The 18,016-nt window shown below is 41.1% G+C and overlaps 1 protein-coding gene across 2 annotated transcripts in view; it reads left to right on the top strand.

The window, feature by feature from the left end:
• Nucleotides 1-18,016, top strand: part of CNTN2 (contactin 2) — a 118,799-nt gene that overhangs the window by 31,263 nt on the left and 69,520 nt on the right. For both annotated transcript variants that reach the window (XM_088456464.1, XM_088456465.1), the window contains 4 exons: nt 5,176-5,237; nt 6,526-6,667; nt 11,002-11,177; nt 11,268-11,363. In XM_088456464.1, coding sequence (XP_088312590.1) covers nt 5,176-5,237; nt 6,526-6,667; nt 11,002-11,177; nt 11,268-11,363 — 476 coding nt within the window. The remainder of the gene's footprint in view (nt 1-5,175; nt 5,238-6,525; nt 6,668-11,001; nt 11,178-11,267; nt 11,364-18,016) is intronic.

Genomic DNA, 18,016 nt, shown 5'->3' with positions numbered 1-18,016 from the left:
ATGGGAACGCCTGCTGTTTGGGGGAGGCCCCACTGACATCACTAGTGATATCAGTGGAGAGCTTCCGGCTCTGACAGAGCCAGAAGCTCTCCGGGGCTTACGACGAGTGAGACCCTACCCTAGGGTCTCGTCGTAAGCCCGGATGGTCACGATGGTCTATGACCATCGCGACCATCACCCTAGCGGTCGTTAGAGCTGTGGGTGTTAACCCACAGCCTAACGACCGAAACAGAGGCGGCCGGTCAGGTTGCAAGCGGCCGCCCAGTTTCTGAGTGACCGCTTGCATCCTCCGACCGCCTCTGAATGAGGCCCTGAATGTGTAAGGACTTAGACGCCCACTGTCAGTGTCTACAGACACTGTAATTATGAGTTGTGCATATTTATACGCCACCATAGGTCATACTATTAAACTTGCATCAGCCTTATGCTAGATGCAGATTATCTGTCTTCATATGGTCTCCAATTTGAGTGATCGGGTGTCTCTGTACGCAACCACTTTCAGCAACACATCCATGTCACTCAAATAATGCCCATACTATACTACATCTGCGTACGAACGGACCACGATAATTAACATTCTAAATAGCCGCAGACGCTGTAGCAACGCATCATTGTGAAAATCATCTGTCTCTGCGAGCGGCTTCACTTTCTTAGCAGTGAGACTAGTGCACATGTGTGACCTACATGTGTACAAGAGCCCCGACGTCCAGCAGAGCTCTGATTCAGCAGAGGATGGAAATGCAATTGCTACTGCATTCTCTCATGGATTACAGTTGCTGAAATATGCTAATGCCTTCCAAAGCACAGCCGATCATAGCAAAGCCCACTGCTGCCTTCTCATATCCGTCCAACGATGTGCAACATCGTAATCATTGTACCATCATCGCATATCGGCCAAACATTCAGCATGAAGTCTGCCAACCGCAAACACTGCAGCTGTCCTGACACACAGAGAGCTCTCATACTCTGAATGCAATCTCTATGGCTAATTTATGCATGCCCATGAAACAGCGTTCATACACTCAGACCTGTCTGTGTTTTTCTGACCACCACCCCCCAAATGCTGACCTGTCACTCACTTTGCGCATGGATCCTCTGTGCGAACATAATTGTATTGCAATTGCTGTCCATGCGCAGTGAGGCGTTCGTGCATGTGCAATAGTAAGCAATTGTTTGCTCTGCGTAATTTCACCATTGCGTCCTCTGCTAAATCAAGCCCAGTCACATGGTTTTTATCCAACTTTATACAGGCAATGGCTGAGAAAGTGAGAATAGTACATTAAACTGCACATAAAATATGAATGTAGTGTCAGACATCTCAAGTGAAACTTTTACATATACATATTGAAATGTTATTTGCTATTTTATTTACTTCCTTGTCCTTCTGTGAAGAGAGCAGGGAGCCGGGAGAGTCAGTGCGGTGAGGACAGGGGCGGATCTAGACTCTTGCTCTAGGGGGGGCGGTGTGTGTGTGTATATGCAGTGGTAAGTAACCTATATTTAGGCGCTAATCAATTCAAATTATATTACTGGTAGCAGCAGCCAACTAGTGAGTTGTGCAGACTCACTATGGTCTCATAAAAAGAGAAAAAAAACCTAAAAAACAGAAATTTGGTTGCGCTTATCAATCCTTGTAATGGCAGAAAATACCATAAATATATTAAAGATACTTTATATCAGACAAATAAATAAAACACTATGACATACAGTATATATAGAATTAACAATGAAATTAACAATATAGAACAGAATAATTGACAACACCTATGTGGTCAAAGCTATTAATATGTGTCGACACAAATATTAAAAAATATAGGTAAAAATCCAATTGATATACTAGATCCTGGAATGGAAAAATGCCACAAGCATTGTAGCAATCCTTGCTGTATTTATTCCTTTAGGCTATTTAGCTGGTGAAATATTGAATTAGCAATAATATCAAAGTCTCTGTGAATATACCTGTTCATAAAGTGTTTGTGTGCTTATATAGCACCTGCTGTGCAGCCATCTCTTATCTCCAAATATTTAACAGGGATTTTTTTATAATAAAAACACTCTGCTGGCTGTGCTTCTTATAGTTATCCCAAAGATGAGTTGTTCTAACTGAATGGATACTCACAGTCTCCCCCAATAATGAAGCAGGAGATCTCCCCGACTTGTACAGCAGCGTGCCTGTGAGGTGGATCCTGGTTCAGCGGCACCGTAGGAATCCGGGCTAGATGTTAGCATTTTAATGTACCTCTGCACGCCAAGGAGATGGTCACTTGGGGTAGAAAAGCAAATTTTTCGGTTGTAATCGCTGTGTTCTTTCAGAGAGTCGACGTTGGTAAGATAATTGTAAGTTAACCAGGTAGACTGACGCGTTTCGCTCCGCCCAGAAGCTTTATCAAAGAATCCTCTCTGAAAGAACACTTGATACCCTGAAGACAGTGATTACAACCGAAAAATTGGCTTTTTTTACCCCAAGTGACTATCTCCTTGGCGTGTATGTATGTGAATTCACAGTAATAAGCCCAACAGGATGTAACATGTCAAGTAGTAAGCCCAAAAGGATTTTATATGCCAAATAATAAACCCAACACAATGTAACTTGCTAAGTAATAATCCATACTGGATGTAACATGCCAAGTAATAAATCCAACAAGATGTAACATGCCATGTAATACACCCAACAGGATGTAGCATGCCAAGTAATAAACCCAACAGATGTAACATGCCAAGTAATAAGCCCAAAAGGATGTAACATGACAAATAATAAACCCAACACAATGTAACTTGCTAAGTAATAATCCACACTGGCTGTAACATGCCAAGTAATAAATCCAGCAGGATGTAACATGCCAAGTAATAAATCCAACAGGATGTAACATGCCATGTAATACACCCAACAGGATGTAACATGCCAAGTAATAAGCCCAACAAGATGTAACATACTGAGTAATAAGGCCAACAAGTAATAAGAATAGGATGTAAAATGAAAAGTGATAAGCGCAACAAGATGTGACATGCCAAGTATAAACCCAACAGAATGTAATATGCCAGCATACCCAGTGAGATGCTCTGGGCCTGATTCAGACCCACTCGCGAGCGCTGAGCGCTCGCAAGCAGATCGATGGTGCCCAAGAGGCGGCTCCATCGTGCGCATGCGCGAGACCCGAATAACGACGGCCAAGCCATCGTTAAGGGTCTCGCACCAAAGGGGTGTGTCTGAGGAAGCCGCTGATGGTGTCTACTAGGCGGAGAAACGCGTTACACATGGTACCTGGATTACAGAAGCGGCAACATATTATTGACAATTGTCATAGCGCTTTTTAAAGAAAGTGGAGAGCGGATTATAGGAACATTTAAGTGACTATCCGTTACAGTGGTCAGTAGCAGGGAACATTATGCGCATATGTGCTGAATGGAAATAGGAACGGATGGCCACTGATCAATGTTTGCATGCATGTGAATACTAACACTGCTCCACAAGCGCTTACTAACCGCATGGACTGTTTATACTAACCAACTGGCTATATACACAAGGAGATTTTGTTGTTCGCCACAAGGAGAATAATTGATTGCAAAAACAAAAGTTGCCAGTGACAAGTTGTGGATAAGTCCTGTTTATTTGAACTATATGAGATGTCTAAATAAGACACAAGCTACTGTTTTTTCATCAGGAGTAAAGCCCTTCTACAGTGCATACTAATTAATTATATTGATATATGGCTATTGCTTAAAACCGTATATATTTCATTAATTATTTTTATTGTCATGGTATATAATATTAACCATTGAATTGTCGGCTTCTTATGTGTGGTCAATTAGTTATTTAATATATTTTTTATGTCAATATATGCATTTTAATTTTATGTGAATAAATAATTTTTGTATCTCAACCAATCTAACAGCGCTCTCTGGTTAGGTTTTAGGCCTACATATTTTTTTCAGTATTCAATTAGGTGTGAAAAGTCGCTTTGGCGAAAAGCATTTGCCGGTGCAAACTTTCTGTGCATATGTGCGTTTCATGCTATCCAATTGCCGGAGTGTTTGCATGTGCAAAAACTCCATAGGCAGAAACCGGCAAAAAGTTTTCACCATCTAAGAGCAAGTGAATAATTGTGCAAAATCTCTATTTTTGGCTACAAATGTGGGTTTTGGGTCAGGATCCTTTGGACACCTCTCTAATGACTAATTAGGCAACAATAAATAAATAAAATTAGCTTAATTCCCCCTAATATTGACATTTCATTTTTGGGGTGAAAATGTAAAAATGTAAAAAGTGTTGTAAAATGGGTTTAAAGTACTGGGTCAGGTACTTTGGGGGCTGTATGATGGGACAGGTATTTTTAGGATTGCAGGTGGCTGCAGCAGGTGTATTTTTAAATTTTTTTTTAAACTGCACTTTATAGACAGAAAAATATACTAGCACCCATTTAATGTACCCCCAATTTACCTACAGCAATTATTTTTTTCCAAAAGAAATTGCTTTATATAATTTTTCCATACTTATGCAAATATACATATAACAGCCATTTGACTCACTTTAAGAACCCAAAATACTTTTATTAGGGCTATTAATACGCTTCTATATTGATTTCCAGTCTCAGTTAGGCTTTTTATGGGGTACAGACTGATTTCCACAAAATCTGCTGTACTTTTTGCTAGTTTTGCCATGTGCAATTATCGCACATATGTATTTTTGTGTGTTTTGCAATTGTATAGGGCGAAAAGCAGAATCGCGCATTGCGAAAGTGCGTGACTAGATCACATCAAAACTGGGTGCGATAACTTGGCCAATGCGAAAGCTTTTCGACAAACGTCACTTTTGAATACAGTCCATAGAGCTGTTACTCCCTCAGCACTATACAACATACCTACCTACAGTCCTGATGTGTACAGAACTCCTAAAATACTAAATAGTTAAAAGAGTATTGGCTTTCTGGGGCATGGTCTATACAGGGACTAAATTATTCATTATAAGCTGTGTCATAGGTTTGGGGTAAAAGTGGCATATAACACTAAATGTGTATTTACATATACAGATGTGTTCTCATACACCTAGCATCTATACACAATACAGCGTGACTGAAGCCACAATGTATGAGGACACATTTGTAGATGTATTTTCCTCTTTCGCATCTTGCTTTTCTCTCCCCTATCCACTCACCAATGTATTTTCTCCCTGTGCAGAAACACCATGCTGCCTCCGTCCTCTGCCTTTCTCATGTCCTCTGTTCTCCTCTCTTATGCAGGTACGTTGAGGGAAATTGAGCTATATTTCCACCATACTTACTATTCCTTGCTTATATTTTGCTCTGTCCTTTTTCTTTTACATAGTACCTCATATGCCACATTATCTTTGCAGGTTTATGGTATATATTGTTTTCTATTCTCAGACAGTAAAGCTTTAAGGGGCCTATTTATAACCATTTTCTCTGTAGTTTTGGACAGAAAAAGGGGTTTATGCCACTTCTCTCAATTTACAAAGACGTAAACCATGTAGAAATCACAGACATCTGTGGGTACGGTGAAGTGGCTCAATTTTACAAGCTATGCAAATTTATGTTAGTGGCTTTTCGTCACTAACAACAAACGCCATCCTGAGATGATGGTAGCTATACCCAACCTGAGAGGCTTTTCTGTATCACATATGGGTAAAACATATATGCATATGTACGGACATTAGCTCACGTGCGCATATTGCTATTACCAAAATCTTGAGGAGTAGGGTTTTAACCTGGGCTTCAGGTGGAGTCCCAGCAGTAAATTGTGGGATAACTCCAATCTTTATCACTGTGACAGGTGATAATAGAGATAGGTAGAGATCTGTGATGATACCCCTGACTTTTTCTTTGCGAATGGATTTTAATGACCACAAGAAAAAAAAAGACAAGATGATACAATGGGGTCTATTCATGTACATTAGTGGTTCAGGCATGACATGTCGCTCTATTTTGATGCAATATATAGATGTTTTATGTTGTAGTTCATGCATACTTACCTTTTGGGCGAAGTGAAACAATACAGAGGCGCCTGGGGATCCTGTCTTCTCTGCGGTCCTCTGATCTTTCGTGGTGTCAGAATGGAGGCAGTGTATGCGCATGTGCCAGCGTCTGTTAGCAGGACCTTTCTCCCCATCTCCTGATATCTGGTCCTGTGAGCGCATGCACCGGCACCTGAGACTAGCAGGTCACGTCAGACTAGAAAGGGGGCGGAGCAAGTGCCAAGTGACAGGCAGAGAGCAGGGACGTATTCAACTTCCTTGCTCATTTTGTTTTGTAGTACAGTTTACGCCGTCCTGAGATGGCGAATCTGTACACAGCATGGGAACGGAAAGCTGAGTCTATGAATCGCTCTCCCCATACTACTGTATGGGGAAATGAGCCAGCCACGGGGTGGGGGCTCCGTTGGAGAATTTTCACCTGCTTTTGTATAAATTAAGTAATGATGAATAAGCCCCTAACAATTAATACTTTACTACAAGACAATTATATTCCAAGTGAACTGTTCTTTTTACATGTAACCTATTTTTTCTATTAGCCTTGCACCCTACTAAAGGATCCATTGGAGGATATGGTCCAGTCTTTGAGGAGCAGCCCCAGAACACATTGTTTCCTGAAGGTTCAGAAGAGCAACTCACCCTGTCCTGCCGTGCACGGGCCATCCCATCTGCAACCTACAGGTCAAGAGAACAAACTTTCTGAAGCTAGTCATGGGGGGGGAATGTGCAAATATAATACATACATCAACACCTGGGGTAAAATTACTAACCATCTGTTTTGATTCTAAACCAAAACTGGCAGTTACTGATGGATGTAGACGGCATGTTGTTGTCTAAACAATGTGTATTCATCATTCTTCATGTTTCAACTTCAATTGAAACCCAACATTAGTAAAAGGTCGGTTTGCAAAGCAGACAAAAAGCCAAATTCAACCTTAAGTCAATATACCCTCTACTATTTTTTTTATCTGCTAAGCAATCAACAGTACCAACTTTTTTATGAGTGCTAAATCGGTGCACCCATTTCATAGCTAAATGTTATCTATACAAAACACAAATATAAAGCTTTTAGCACAGCCTATTAATGTGAAAACTGTGGAATGAAATTCTGTATCTATTATCATGATTAAAGGTTTATGTCCAGCATGTTCTGTAATGACTAAATGCAGCATATATTGTTGGAGGAACAAGGTTTTCTATATCTGTACATAACAAACGTTCCCGAAGTCATTGCTTTTTCTAGCAGACACTGATGCTACTAATTGTTTTATTTATTTATTTATTTTACCTTGCTAACCAATATATTACCTATCTGTACTGTAGTAATGTAGATGTGATTTATCTTCATTATACATTCCATTTGCACAGGGTGGTCTGAAAAAAGTCTTTTGTCTGAATAAGTTGAAGAACCTGCAGGACCTCATCTTTCCCTTACTTTTCATAATATTTATTCGCCCATTATTTATTTTTACTAATATCTTCAAACTCTTGCAGAATGTTGCCCATTTCCAACCATTCTGTACCAATCCGTACAGGTGTGTCTTACAGAACTTCACATACCCTAAAAGTAGAAGTAGGCCCAATCTGGATTTTGGGCATGATTCAGAAATGTATGTAAACCCAATGGTTTACGCACAGCTTACTCAGATGGCCAATACCGGATGCATTGATGGCGCGATATTGATCTGATGCTGCGTCCACATTCAGATCTGCGATGCCGGTTGGCGGTGTCTTTTTCCCTCAGATGCCTCCTGCAGGCATATTAGTTGTACTGTATTGCACAGCAGGTTCCCTGCGGCGGTGCAATACCGTACATACAGTATATGGATCAGGCCCTATGTTTAGTACTCTCCACTGCTTTATTCAATGAAACAAGGTTCCACTACTCACCTAAAGTTACCAGCTGATACAAGATATAGTAGCTGCCACAATAAGTGCTCAGATGCTTATTTTATTCATTTCTGAAATTAAATCACTAATTTTCCTCCTGTTTCTGGAACTGATTAGAAGAATTAAAAGAATCAAAAAAAGGTGTATTCTAAGTTACTGTATTCAATACAGAGTTTCATATAATGAATCTCTTACTGTCCAATCTGTTCTATTTTCTACAATCATGAGACAGAAGCTAATGTTATATAATACACAAAACAGTTATGACAGTTGCATTTTCAAAAACAATTGTGGTACTTTCTAAGCACTACATTTTGTGAAACCTATATTTTCTAACATCAGTGGCCTAGCCAAATTGCTAGCATTTAGGTTAAATAGTGTCATGACTACCAGACCCCAAAACTCAAAACCTCCAAATAAACCATGGGAAATCCAAATACATAAATATGTGTGTTGCCCATTTAAGATTCTCCTGGCAAATGTGTGTTAGAGGGTAATGGTGTTGTTAGCTGCCTGTAGCTATTTGGGTCTGTCCATTGCACATATTGTAGATCAGTGTTTCCCAACCTCGGTCCTCAAGGCACACTAACAGTCCTGGTTTTAGTGATATCCATGATTGAGCACAGATGGTTAAATCAAAATAACTGAGGTACTAATTAAGTCACTTGTGCTCAAGTATGGCTATCCCCGAAACCTTGACTGTTAGTGTGCCTTGAGGACCGTGGTTGGGAACCCCTGTTGTAGATGGTTATTCTAGGGGTGATATGAATTAAAAATAACCAGGTTGCGCCATTGACTCACGGCCATTGGATAAGCAGGGTGTCCCCTGTCCTATCCTTTATGGCCTTTTCTACAGAGCAAATGCATTGTGTAGTCCATCTCTATAATAAGTACATACAGCAATACCTGAATCCACCAGCCCATCATTTCTAGGAATTAAAATAAGTCTAATATTTCCATTTCTGTCCAAGATTATTCCCCTGAATCTTACAGGACCGTGATGTTATAGTGAGTACCCAACTTTTGTATACTTTGTCTAGGGCACCAGGACAGTTTCTCACAAACGAATATATATCTTATGGTCAAGCAATTAATGTATAAAATTAATTCATTAGTGTAAAAATCCCCCATACATATTCCCCAATAATTAGTGTAGCTTTTAAGTCCTCCAGCAAAGATGCGACCTCCAAAATAACAACTCCTGCACCCTTCTACTGAGTCCAGTGGACACCCCCTTCATGATGATGTATTTTATCTTCATGACAAACAGGCCTCACAGCTAGCCTCTGCCGAATCCATTAAAGATGTCTATGCAACCTGGGATAAATGTAATCTCCTGAGCCATCATATATATATATATATATATATATATATATATATATAAATATATATATAATTGATTGGTCTGTTTGTTATGCATTCGGACACCCCATACACTGATAGGGATGAAACCAACCCGAGGTGGTCCAGTTGGATCCTGGCCAGGTTTAAGAGGGGTTAGGGTCCAAGTTGGACCTCCCGTTGGTGTACGCTGGGCAGAACTTAGACCCAGGGAGCCTGTTCTGAGCCTTCCACTGGATGGATTTGAACAAAAACTTTACAGAGTGGTAACATTGGATCCCAGAAGACATACTAGGGGGTTGAGGTCCCGGTCAGACCTCCCATTGGTGTATGCTGGGCAGAAATTTGACCTGGGGAGCCTGTTCTTAACTTTCCACTGGATGGATTTGGAAGAAAACTTCACAGAGTGGTAACATTGACTCCCAGAAGACATAATAGGGGGTTGAGGTTCAGGTTGGACTTCCTGTTGGTGTACACTGGGAAGAACTTTGAACCGGGCACGCTGTGCAAAACTTTGACCTGGAGAGCCTGTCCTGGGCCTTGCACTGGATGGATTTGGATTAAAACCTCACAGAGGGGTGAAATTAGTCTGGGATGCCTAATGGAGTGGTTGGATTCCTGGCTGGACCTCATGGCGGAGTAAGCCCAACAGAACTTTGGCCCAGGGAGCCTGTTCTGGGCTTTCCTCTGGAAGGATTTGGGCGACATCACATAATTTGGATGAAAACTTCACAGAGTGGTAACTTTGGATCCCAGAAGACATACTAGGGAGTTGAGGTCCCGGTCGGACCTCCTGTTGGTGTACTCTGGGCAGAACATTGACCCGGGGACGCTGTGCAAAACTTTGACCAGGGAAGCCTGTCCTCGGAATTCCACTGGATGGATTTGAATGAAAACTTCACAGAGGGGTGGCAGTTGGTCTGGGATGCCTAACTTTATATCTTGAAGATTAGGTCCTGGTCAAACCTCTCGTTGGTGTACTCGGGGCAGAACTTTGACCCGGGGAGCCTGTTCTGGGCCTTCCACTAGATAGATTTGGATTAAAACTTCACAGAAGGGTGGATATTGGTCTGGGATGCCTACAGTAAGTCAATAACTTGCAGATTTAAATCCAGGCAACACCGGTACTTCAGCTAGTTTGTATATAAACAATATCCTTATAGTTAAATAATAAACTGTTATATGGCTTTTGCCTTTGTAAAAGCCATTCCTTGCCACTACATGGAGTTATGACAGTTTCATAGCAATCCATGGGTGCTGCAAACTAATTCTAAAATGCTGTTTCACATATATCCAACAGAATTACACAACATACAGTAATGCGGTAATAGACTATTCATCCAAAATGAGTACAGGTATCCTCTGAACCAGCAAAGGTGCCTACTTTATTAATACACTGCTATAGCAATTATCTACCTTTTTCTCTCCCTATTTATGAGTGCAGAATCGTTGGCACAGGCAGAACGGTGCATCATTGAGCCCCAGAGCACAATTTGGGTGGGGTGCACTGATGATCATAATGAAAGTGGGTACATCAGGACAGCATGGCACTGCCGAACACCTTTCACATCCAAATCCCCATAAATGTCACTCGTTCTGCACCTAGTGAAGTGCCCCACTGAAACTTATGGAAAAATATACATTGTAAATGTTTGTAGTTCTGCATACATACAGCACAAATACATGTATGTGAAAAGTAGTTTAGTGAACCTCCATTATATATGATCATTAGTATTGCAGCTATTTATTTAATCACTAATTCTGCCTTCCTGACATACTTTCAGATGGAAGCTCAATGGGACAGAGCTGAACCTGGTGGAAAACCCCAGTTACCAACTGGTGGGAGGGAATCTGGCCATCTCTAGCCCTACACAACCTAAACACACAGGAACCTATCAGTGTGTGGCCTCTAACCCCAGGGGTACAGTGCTCAGCAATGAAGTCTCTCTGCGCTTTGGATGTAAGTAGGGTACACCAAATAGCGTATTCCTTTTGTACTGGCTCCTGAGCTCCTATCAACATAAGTATACTTCTCTGTATCATGTCTCAGACTTGCACGAATTTCCCGCTGAGGAGAGGGATCCAGTGAAAACAACTGAGGGATGGGGAGTTATGCTGCCATGTTACCCTCCGCTGCATTATCCAGGTAATCCTTCTAGCTGGTCATATTTCCGCGCATAGAGGGTTTACAATATACATACAACTGTCTGTCTGTCCTCCCTCCCATATAAATGTACAATATGCATACAACTGTCTGTCTGTCCTCCCTCCCATATAAATGTACAATATGCATACAACTGTCTGTCTGTCCTCCCTCCCATATATATGTACAATATACATACAACTGTCTGTCTGTCCTCCCTCCCATATAAATGTACAATATACATACAACTGTCTGTCTGTCCTCCCTCCCATATAAATGTACAATATACATACAACTGTCTGTCTGTCCTCCCTCCCATATAAATGTACAATATACAGACAACTGTCTGTCTGTCCTCCCTCCCATATAAATGTACAGTATGCATACAACTGTCTGTCTGTCCTCCCTCCCATATAATTGTACAATATGCATACAACTGTCTGTCTGTCCTCCTTCCCATATAAATGTACAATATGCATACAACTGTCTGTCTGTCCTCCCTCCCATATAAATGTACAATATGCATACAACTGTCTGTCTGTCCTCCCTCCCATATAAATGTACAATATGCATACAACTGTCTGTCTGTCCTCCCTCCCATATAAATGTACAGTATACATACAACTGTCTGTCTGTCCTCCCTCCCATATAATTGTACAATATGCATACAACTGTCTGTCTGTCCTCCCTCCCATATAAATGTACAATATGCATACAACTGTCTGTCTGTCCTCCCTCCCATATAAATGTACAATATGCATACAACTGTCTGTCTGTCCTCCCTCCCATATAAATGTACAATATGCATACAACTGTCTGTCTGTCCTCCCTCCCATATAAATGTACAATATGCATACAACTGTCTGTCTGTCCTCCCTCCCATATAAATGTACAATATGCATACAACTGTCTGTCTGTCCTCCCTCCCATATAAATGTACAATATGCATACAACTGTCTGTCCATCCTCCCATATAAATGTACAATATGCATACAACTGTCTGTCTGTCCTCCCTCCCATATAAATGTACAATATACAGACAACTGTCTGTCTGTCCTCCCTCCCATATAAATGTACAATATGCATACAACTGTCTGTCTGTCCTCCCTCCCATATAAATGTACAATATGCATACAACTGTCTGTCTGTCCTCCCTCCCATATAAATGTACAATATGCATACAACTGTCTGTCTGTCCTCCCTCCCATATAAATGTACAATATGCATACAACTGTCTGTCTGTCCTCCCTCCCATATAAATGTACAATATGCATACAACTGTCTGTCTGTCCTCCCTCCCATATAAATGTACAATATGCATACAACTGTCTGTCTGTCCTCCCTCCCATATAAATGTACAATATGCATACAACTGTCTGTCCATCCTCCCATATAAATGTACAATATGCATACAACTGTCTGTCTGTCCTCCCTCCCATATAAATGTACAATATACATACAACTGTCTGTCTGTCCTCCCTCCCATATAAATGTACAATATGCATACAACTGTCTGTCCATCCTCCCTCCCATATAAATGTACAATATGCATACAACTGTCTGTCCGTCCTCCCTCCCATATAAATGTACAATATGCATACAACTGTCTGTCTGTCCTCCCTCCCATATAAATGTACAATATGCATACAACTGTCTGTCTGTCCTCCTTCCCATATAAATGTACAATATGCATACAACTGTCTGTCTGTCCTCCCTCCCATATAAATGTACAATATGCATACAACTGTCTGTCTGTCCTCCTTCCCATATAAATGTACAATATGCATACAACTGTCTGTCTGTCCTCCCTCCCATATAAATGTACAATATGCATACAACTGTCTGTCTGTCCTCCCTCCCATATAAATGTACAATATACATACAACTGTCTGTCTGTCCTCCCTCCCATATAAATGTACAATATGCATACAACTGTCTGTCTGTCCTCCCTCCCATATAAATGTACAATATGCATACAACTGTCTGTCTGTCCTCCCTCCCATATAAATGTACAATATGCATACAACTGTCTGTCTGTCCTCCCTCCCATATAAATGTACAATATACATACAACTGTCTGTCTGTCCTCCCTCCCATATAAATGTACAATATGCATACAACTGTCTGTCTGTCCTCCCTCCCATATAAATGTACAATATACATACAACTGTCTGTCTGTCCTCCCTCCCATATAAATGTACAATATGCATACAACTGTCTGTCTGTCCTCCTTCCCATATAAATGTACAATATGCATACAACTGTCTGTCTGTCCTCCCTCCCATATAAATGTACAATATGCATACAACTGTCTGTCTGTCCTCCCTCCCATATAAATGTACAATATGCATACAACTGTCTGTCTGTCCTCCCTCCCATATAAATGTACAATATGCATACAACTGTCTGTCTGTCCTCCCTCCCATATAAATGTACAATATGCATACAACTGTCTGTCTGTCCTCCCTCCCATATAAATGTACAATATGCATACAACTGTCTGTCTGTCCTCCCTCCCATATAAATGTACAATATGCATACAACTGTCTGTCTGTCCTCCCTCCCATATAAATGTACAATATACATACAACTGTCTGTCTGTCCTCCCTCCCATATAAATGTACAATATGCATACAACTGTCTGTCTGTCCTCCCTCCCATATAAATGTACAATATACATACAACTGTCTGTCTGTCCTCCTTCCCATATAAATGTACAATATGCATACAACTGTCTGTCTGTCCTCCCTCCCATATAAATGTACAATATGCATACAACTGTCTGTCTGTCCTCCCTCCCATATAAATGTACAATATGCATACAACTGTCTGTCTGTCCTCCCTCCCATATAAATGTACAATATGCATACAACTGTCTGTCTGTCCTCCCTCCCATATAAATGTACAATATACATACAACTGTCTGTCTGTCCTCCCTCCCATATAAATGTACAATATGCATACAACTGTCTGTCTGTCCTCCCTCCCATATAAATGTACAATATGCATACAACTGTCTGTCTGTCCTCCCTCCCATATAAATGTACAATATGCATACAACTGTCTGTCTGTCCTCCCTCCCATATAAATGTACAATATGCATACAACTGTCTGTCTGTCCTCCCTCCCATATAAATGTACAATATACATACAACTGTCTGTCTGTCTTCCCTCCCATATAAATTTCCGTTCAACTCTCCATGTTTGCTTCTGAACTTGTACTACATTAATTTTAGATACCCAAAAGGTACAAAATCAAAGTGCCATTTTTAGTGCAAATGTCAAATTCCGAAACCTGAACAGCACATGCAGAGTATACTAAGGAAAAATCAAATTAATATATGTAGTAATATGAAAATGATGTCAATTAAAGAATAAAAAGTTATTGCTAATACAACACACTGAATAAAATGATTTTGGTATGGACTGGCCGAGCACAGATGTAAGGAAAAGGCCTGATAAATAACACATAACATTTATTCTTTAAATAGAGTTAAGACAGTGCAAAATGTATATCCCTATTATACAAAGTATATACTGTAGGTCCTTATAAAATGAGGAGACCCAGGGCCGTAGCCCTGTGCAGCCGGTGCCATCGCACAGGGCAACACAGGTCAGGGGTCGATGTTTGGGCCTGTCAAATTTCTGTTTATTATCATTCTTGCTTGTAGACTCCTCTTATTTCATCCCCAGCATCTCCTGGCCTCTCCTATCTCTTCCCTGGCCCTTCCCCATGATGCCATGGCCCTTTTTTTGAGTGCATTATGTCCCTTTGAGAAATGAGGGGGTGTCAATGCTCTTTCTGGCACAGGGCACCAAAAAGTCTAGTTACGGCTCTGATGGAGACCAGTCATGTTGTCATTTCAGAAGAATCCATGTACTTTCTCTATTATGTATATACATTAAGGGATCTATTTACTAAGCAGTGTTAGGAGACAGAGTGAAAAGTGATAAGGTGCCAGCCAATCAGCTCCCAACTGTCATCTCACAGGCTGTGTTTGAAAAATGACAGTTGGGAGCTGATTGGCTGGCACCTTATCACTTTTCACTCTGTCTCCTAACACTGCTTAGTAAATAGACCACTTAGCCAGGTATTAACTTTTAAAGAATACATTTTATGGGGCTCCTGTACAGTTCACTGTATTTTGCACCCAAAACAAAGGCATAATGTGCCCTAAAAGAAAAAAAGTGACCTTTAAGAATCATGCAGAGGTCTGTAATGGTACAGTAGCATGTACACCTGGTTCACATCAGGACACTGTTAGTAATAACTGTTAGTGTTACAGAACACCATTTTCTACACAATATAATCTTTGTACTGAACAGTGTTATTAATAAATAATAAAGGGACATTTTCCATGAAAAATACAATTACACAAAGACTAAAATTCTAAATAAGATTACTAAGTAGGTTTCATTAAATATAAACATCAATTTAAAAAATCTGTGGTGGACTGACTGCAATGTCTATTATGTGCTCTCTATGAGACACAAATTTGTAAATATGCCCTTACTGTACTTTGCCAATGCTTGGACATCTCATCCATCCTTTCCCTCTAAGGGGCCCATTTATTAATGATTGCTTTTGCAATGCAATCAGGGCATGCTGGTCCGCCCATGATCGCATTGCAAAATGCGATCATAGCGGCCGGATATATCATCCGGGACATGCTGGGACACGGGCTCCATCCCTGCGATGTCTCCGGAGAGCTGCCGGCCAGTGCAGGTAGTGCTGCTCATGCGCAGTCCCGCGGACTGCACATGCACAGCTGCCATAGCCGTCTGAGTCTGTGTATAGCTGCACTTACTAGCGGATGTCTAATTGAATTGACCCCTCTGTGTTTTATTTATCTTTACCATACATCTGTGCCCATATGTCAGTGTGAAAAAATTATAAATAAATATAATGCAAAAATATAATCAAGCTATCATGGTGGACATGGTCAAGAAGTTCAGTTGTTGTGCAGATCAAACAACTGAATGGGAAATATATGTTGTCTTAGTGATGGTGATCGTGTAATGATTGTTGGTGACAGGCAGAGTGACTTAAGTATCTCAGGAATTGCTCTGTAAAGATTACAGAGAATGGTGCACAAAACAAAAAAACATTTAGTTCTGTGGGCAAAAGCCCCATGTTATTGAGAGTGGTGAAACTGGTTCAAGATGACAGGAAGGTGACAGTAACAAAAATTACAACAGTGGTATCAGTGTCAGACTGGGGCATGAAGGGCCCACCGGGGGAATGCAGTGATAGGGGCCCATACTTAGGGGTGTGGCCAGCCTTCAGAGGGGGTGTGGCCAGCCTCCACAGAGGCTTGGCTAACCATTAGAGAGAGCATGGTCTGGGCCCCTTTAAAAAAAATAAAATAAAATACTGCTAGATCATGCATGATAACATACCAGATTGATAACAGCAATGCATTGTAGAACATACATCATAGTCTTGTGCAGTATAATGTAATATGCACATAATGTATCATTCAAAAGCGCAGCCTGTAACCTGTTCCCTAGAGGAGGGGTGGGCCCTCAGGCAGTGGGGCCCACCGGGGGTTTCACCTGTACCCCTGTGGGCCAGTCCGACTCTGAGTGGTATGCAAGAGAGCATCTCTGAATGCACAGCACCAAGAACCTTGAATTGTATGGGCTGCAGTAATAGAAGACCACATCAGGTTCCACTCCTGTCAGCTAAGAACAGGAACCTGAGGCTACAGTGAGCACAGGCTAACCAAAACTGAGCAGTTAAAGAAATAAATCTCCTTGTCTGGGGAATTACAGTTCAGTATTTTACCATAGATTTGTTACTAACATTAAGTGAAATGTTAATGAGAATTTGCAGTATACCCTTCAGAATTGTCATCAGGGGTAAATTCAGTCCCATGATGATCAACATGTACATCATCCTCACCCTTATCAGCAGTCACATGCCAGCGGTTCCACTATTTAAGTACAGGATATTGCACCTTGTTTGAGCTGTAGGGGGAAAGTTACTCAGCGCTGGGTTTGGGTATTTACATCCCGTCAATTTAATAAACTCAAATCTGCCACAAAAATGCAGAGAAATCACACTTGAGAACAGAAAACGCTGTTTCAAGTTTTCCCATTAAAATTACAGAACGTATTAGATTTACTAATACTGCTACTGTAAACTGAAGTGGTAACAGTTCTTTTATTTATGCACATAAATATTTCTTTCATCTTATCTAAGGTGACATTAACTTTACCTGGATCTGATCCGATATTTAAAACACAAATTAACATTGGGTCTGACTCAGCAAGGATCGCTATTGCTAAAGCGTACGCAGGTGGCCGATTGTTGCGTACTGCGCATGCGCATGCATCACAGTGTGCATGCGCTAGGGCACCACTGCAATCGCACTGCGATCACGGAGACCTCGTAGAGCCATTGCAGAATGATTGACCGGCAGTGAGCGTTCGGGGGCGGTGATGGGGGGGGGGGGTGGAGAAATGCAGGCGTGTTTGAACGTTGTTGCATCGGCGTGCATAAATTAGCCTCTGCGATTGCATACGCAGTTTGTGTACTCACTGCGTGCAACGAGGTTAGCAATTTAGAGGTAAAGTCAGGGCTGCTGTAATTCTGTGTGAGGGGTCGATGGTACTCGATGTTTCCGATGTTTGAGGATGTTTGCAAGGTATTA

This window comes from Taudactylus pleione, unplaced genomic scaffold (assembly GCF_031769625.1).
Source record: "Taudactylus pleione unplaced genomic scaffold, aTauple2 ptg000706l, whole genome shotgun sequence".
NCBI classification, from domain to species: domain Eukaryota; kingdom Metazoa; phylum Chordata; class Amphibia; order Anura; family Myobatrachidae; genus Taudactylus; species Taudactylus pleione.
Note: the sequence above shows the minus strand (reverse complement) of the source record. Positions and strands in the feature narration are given on the sequence as shown.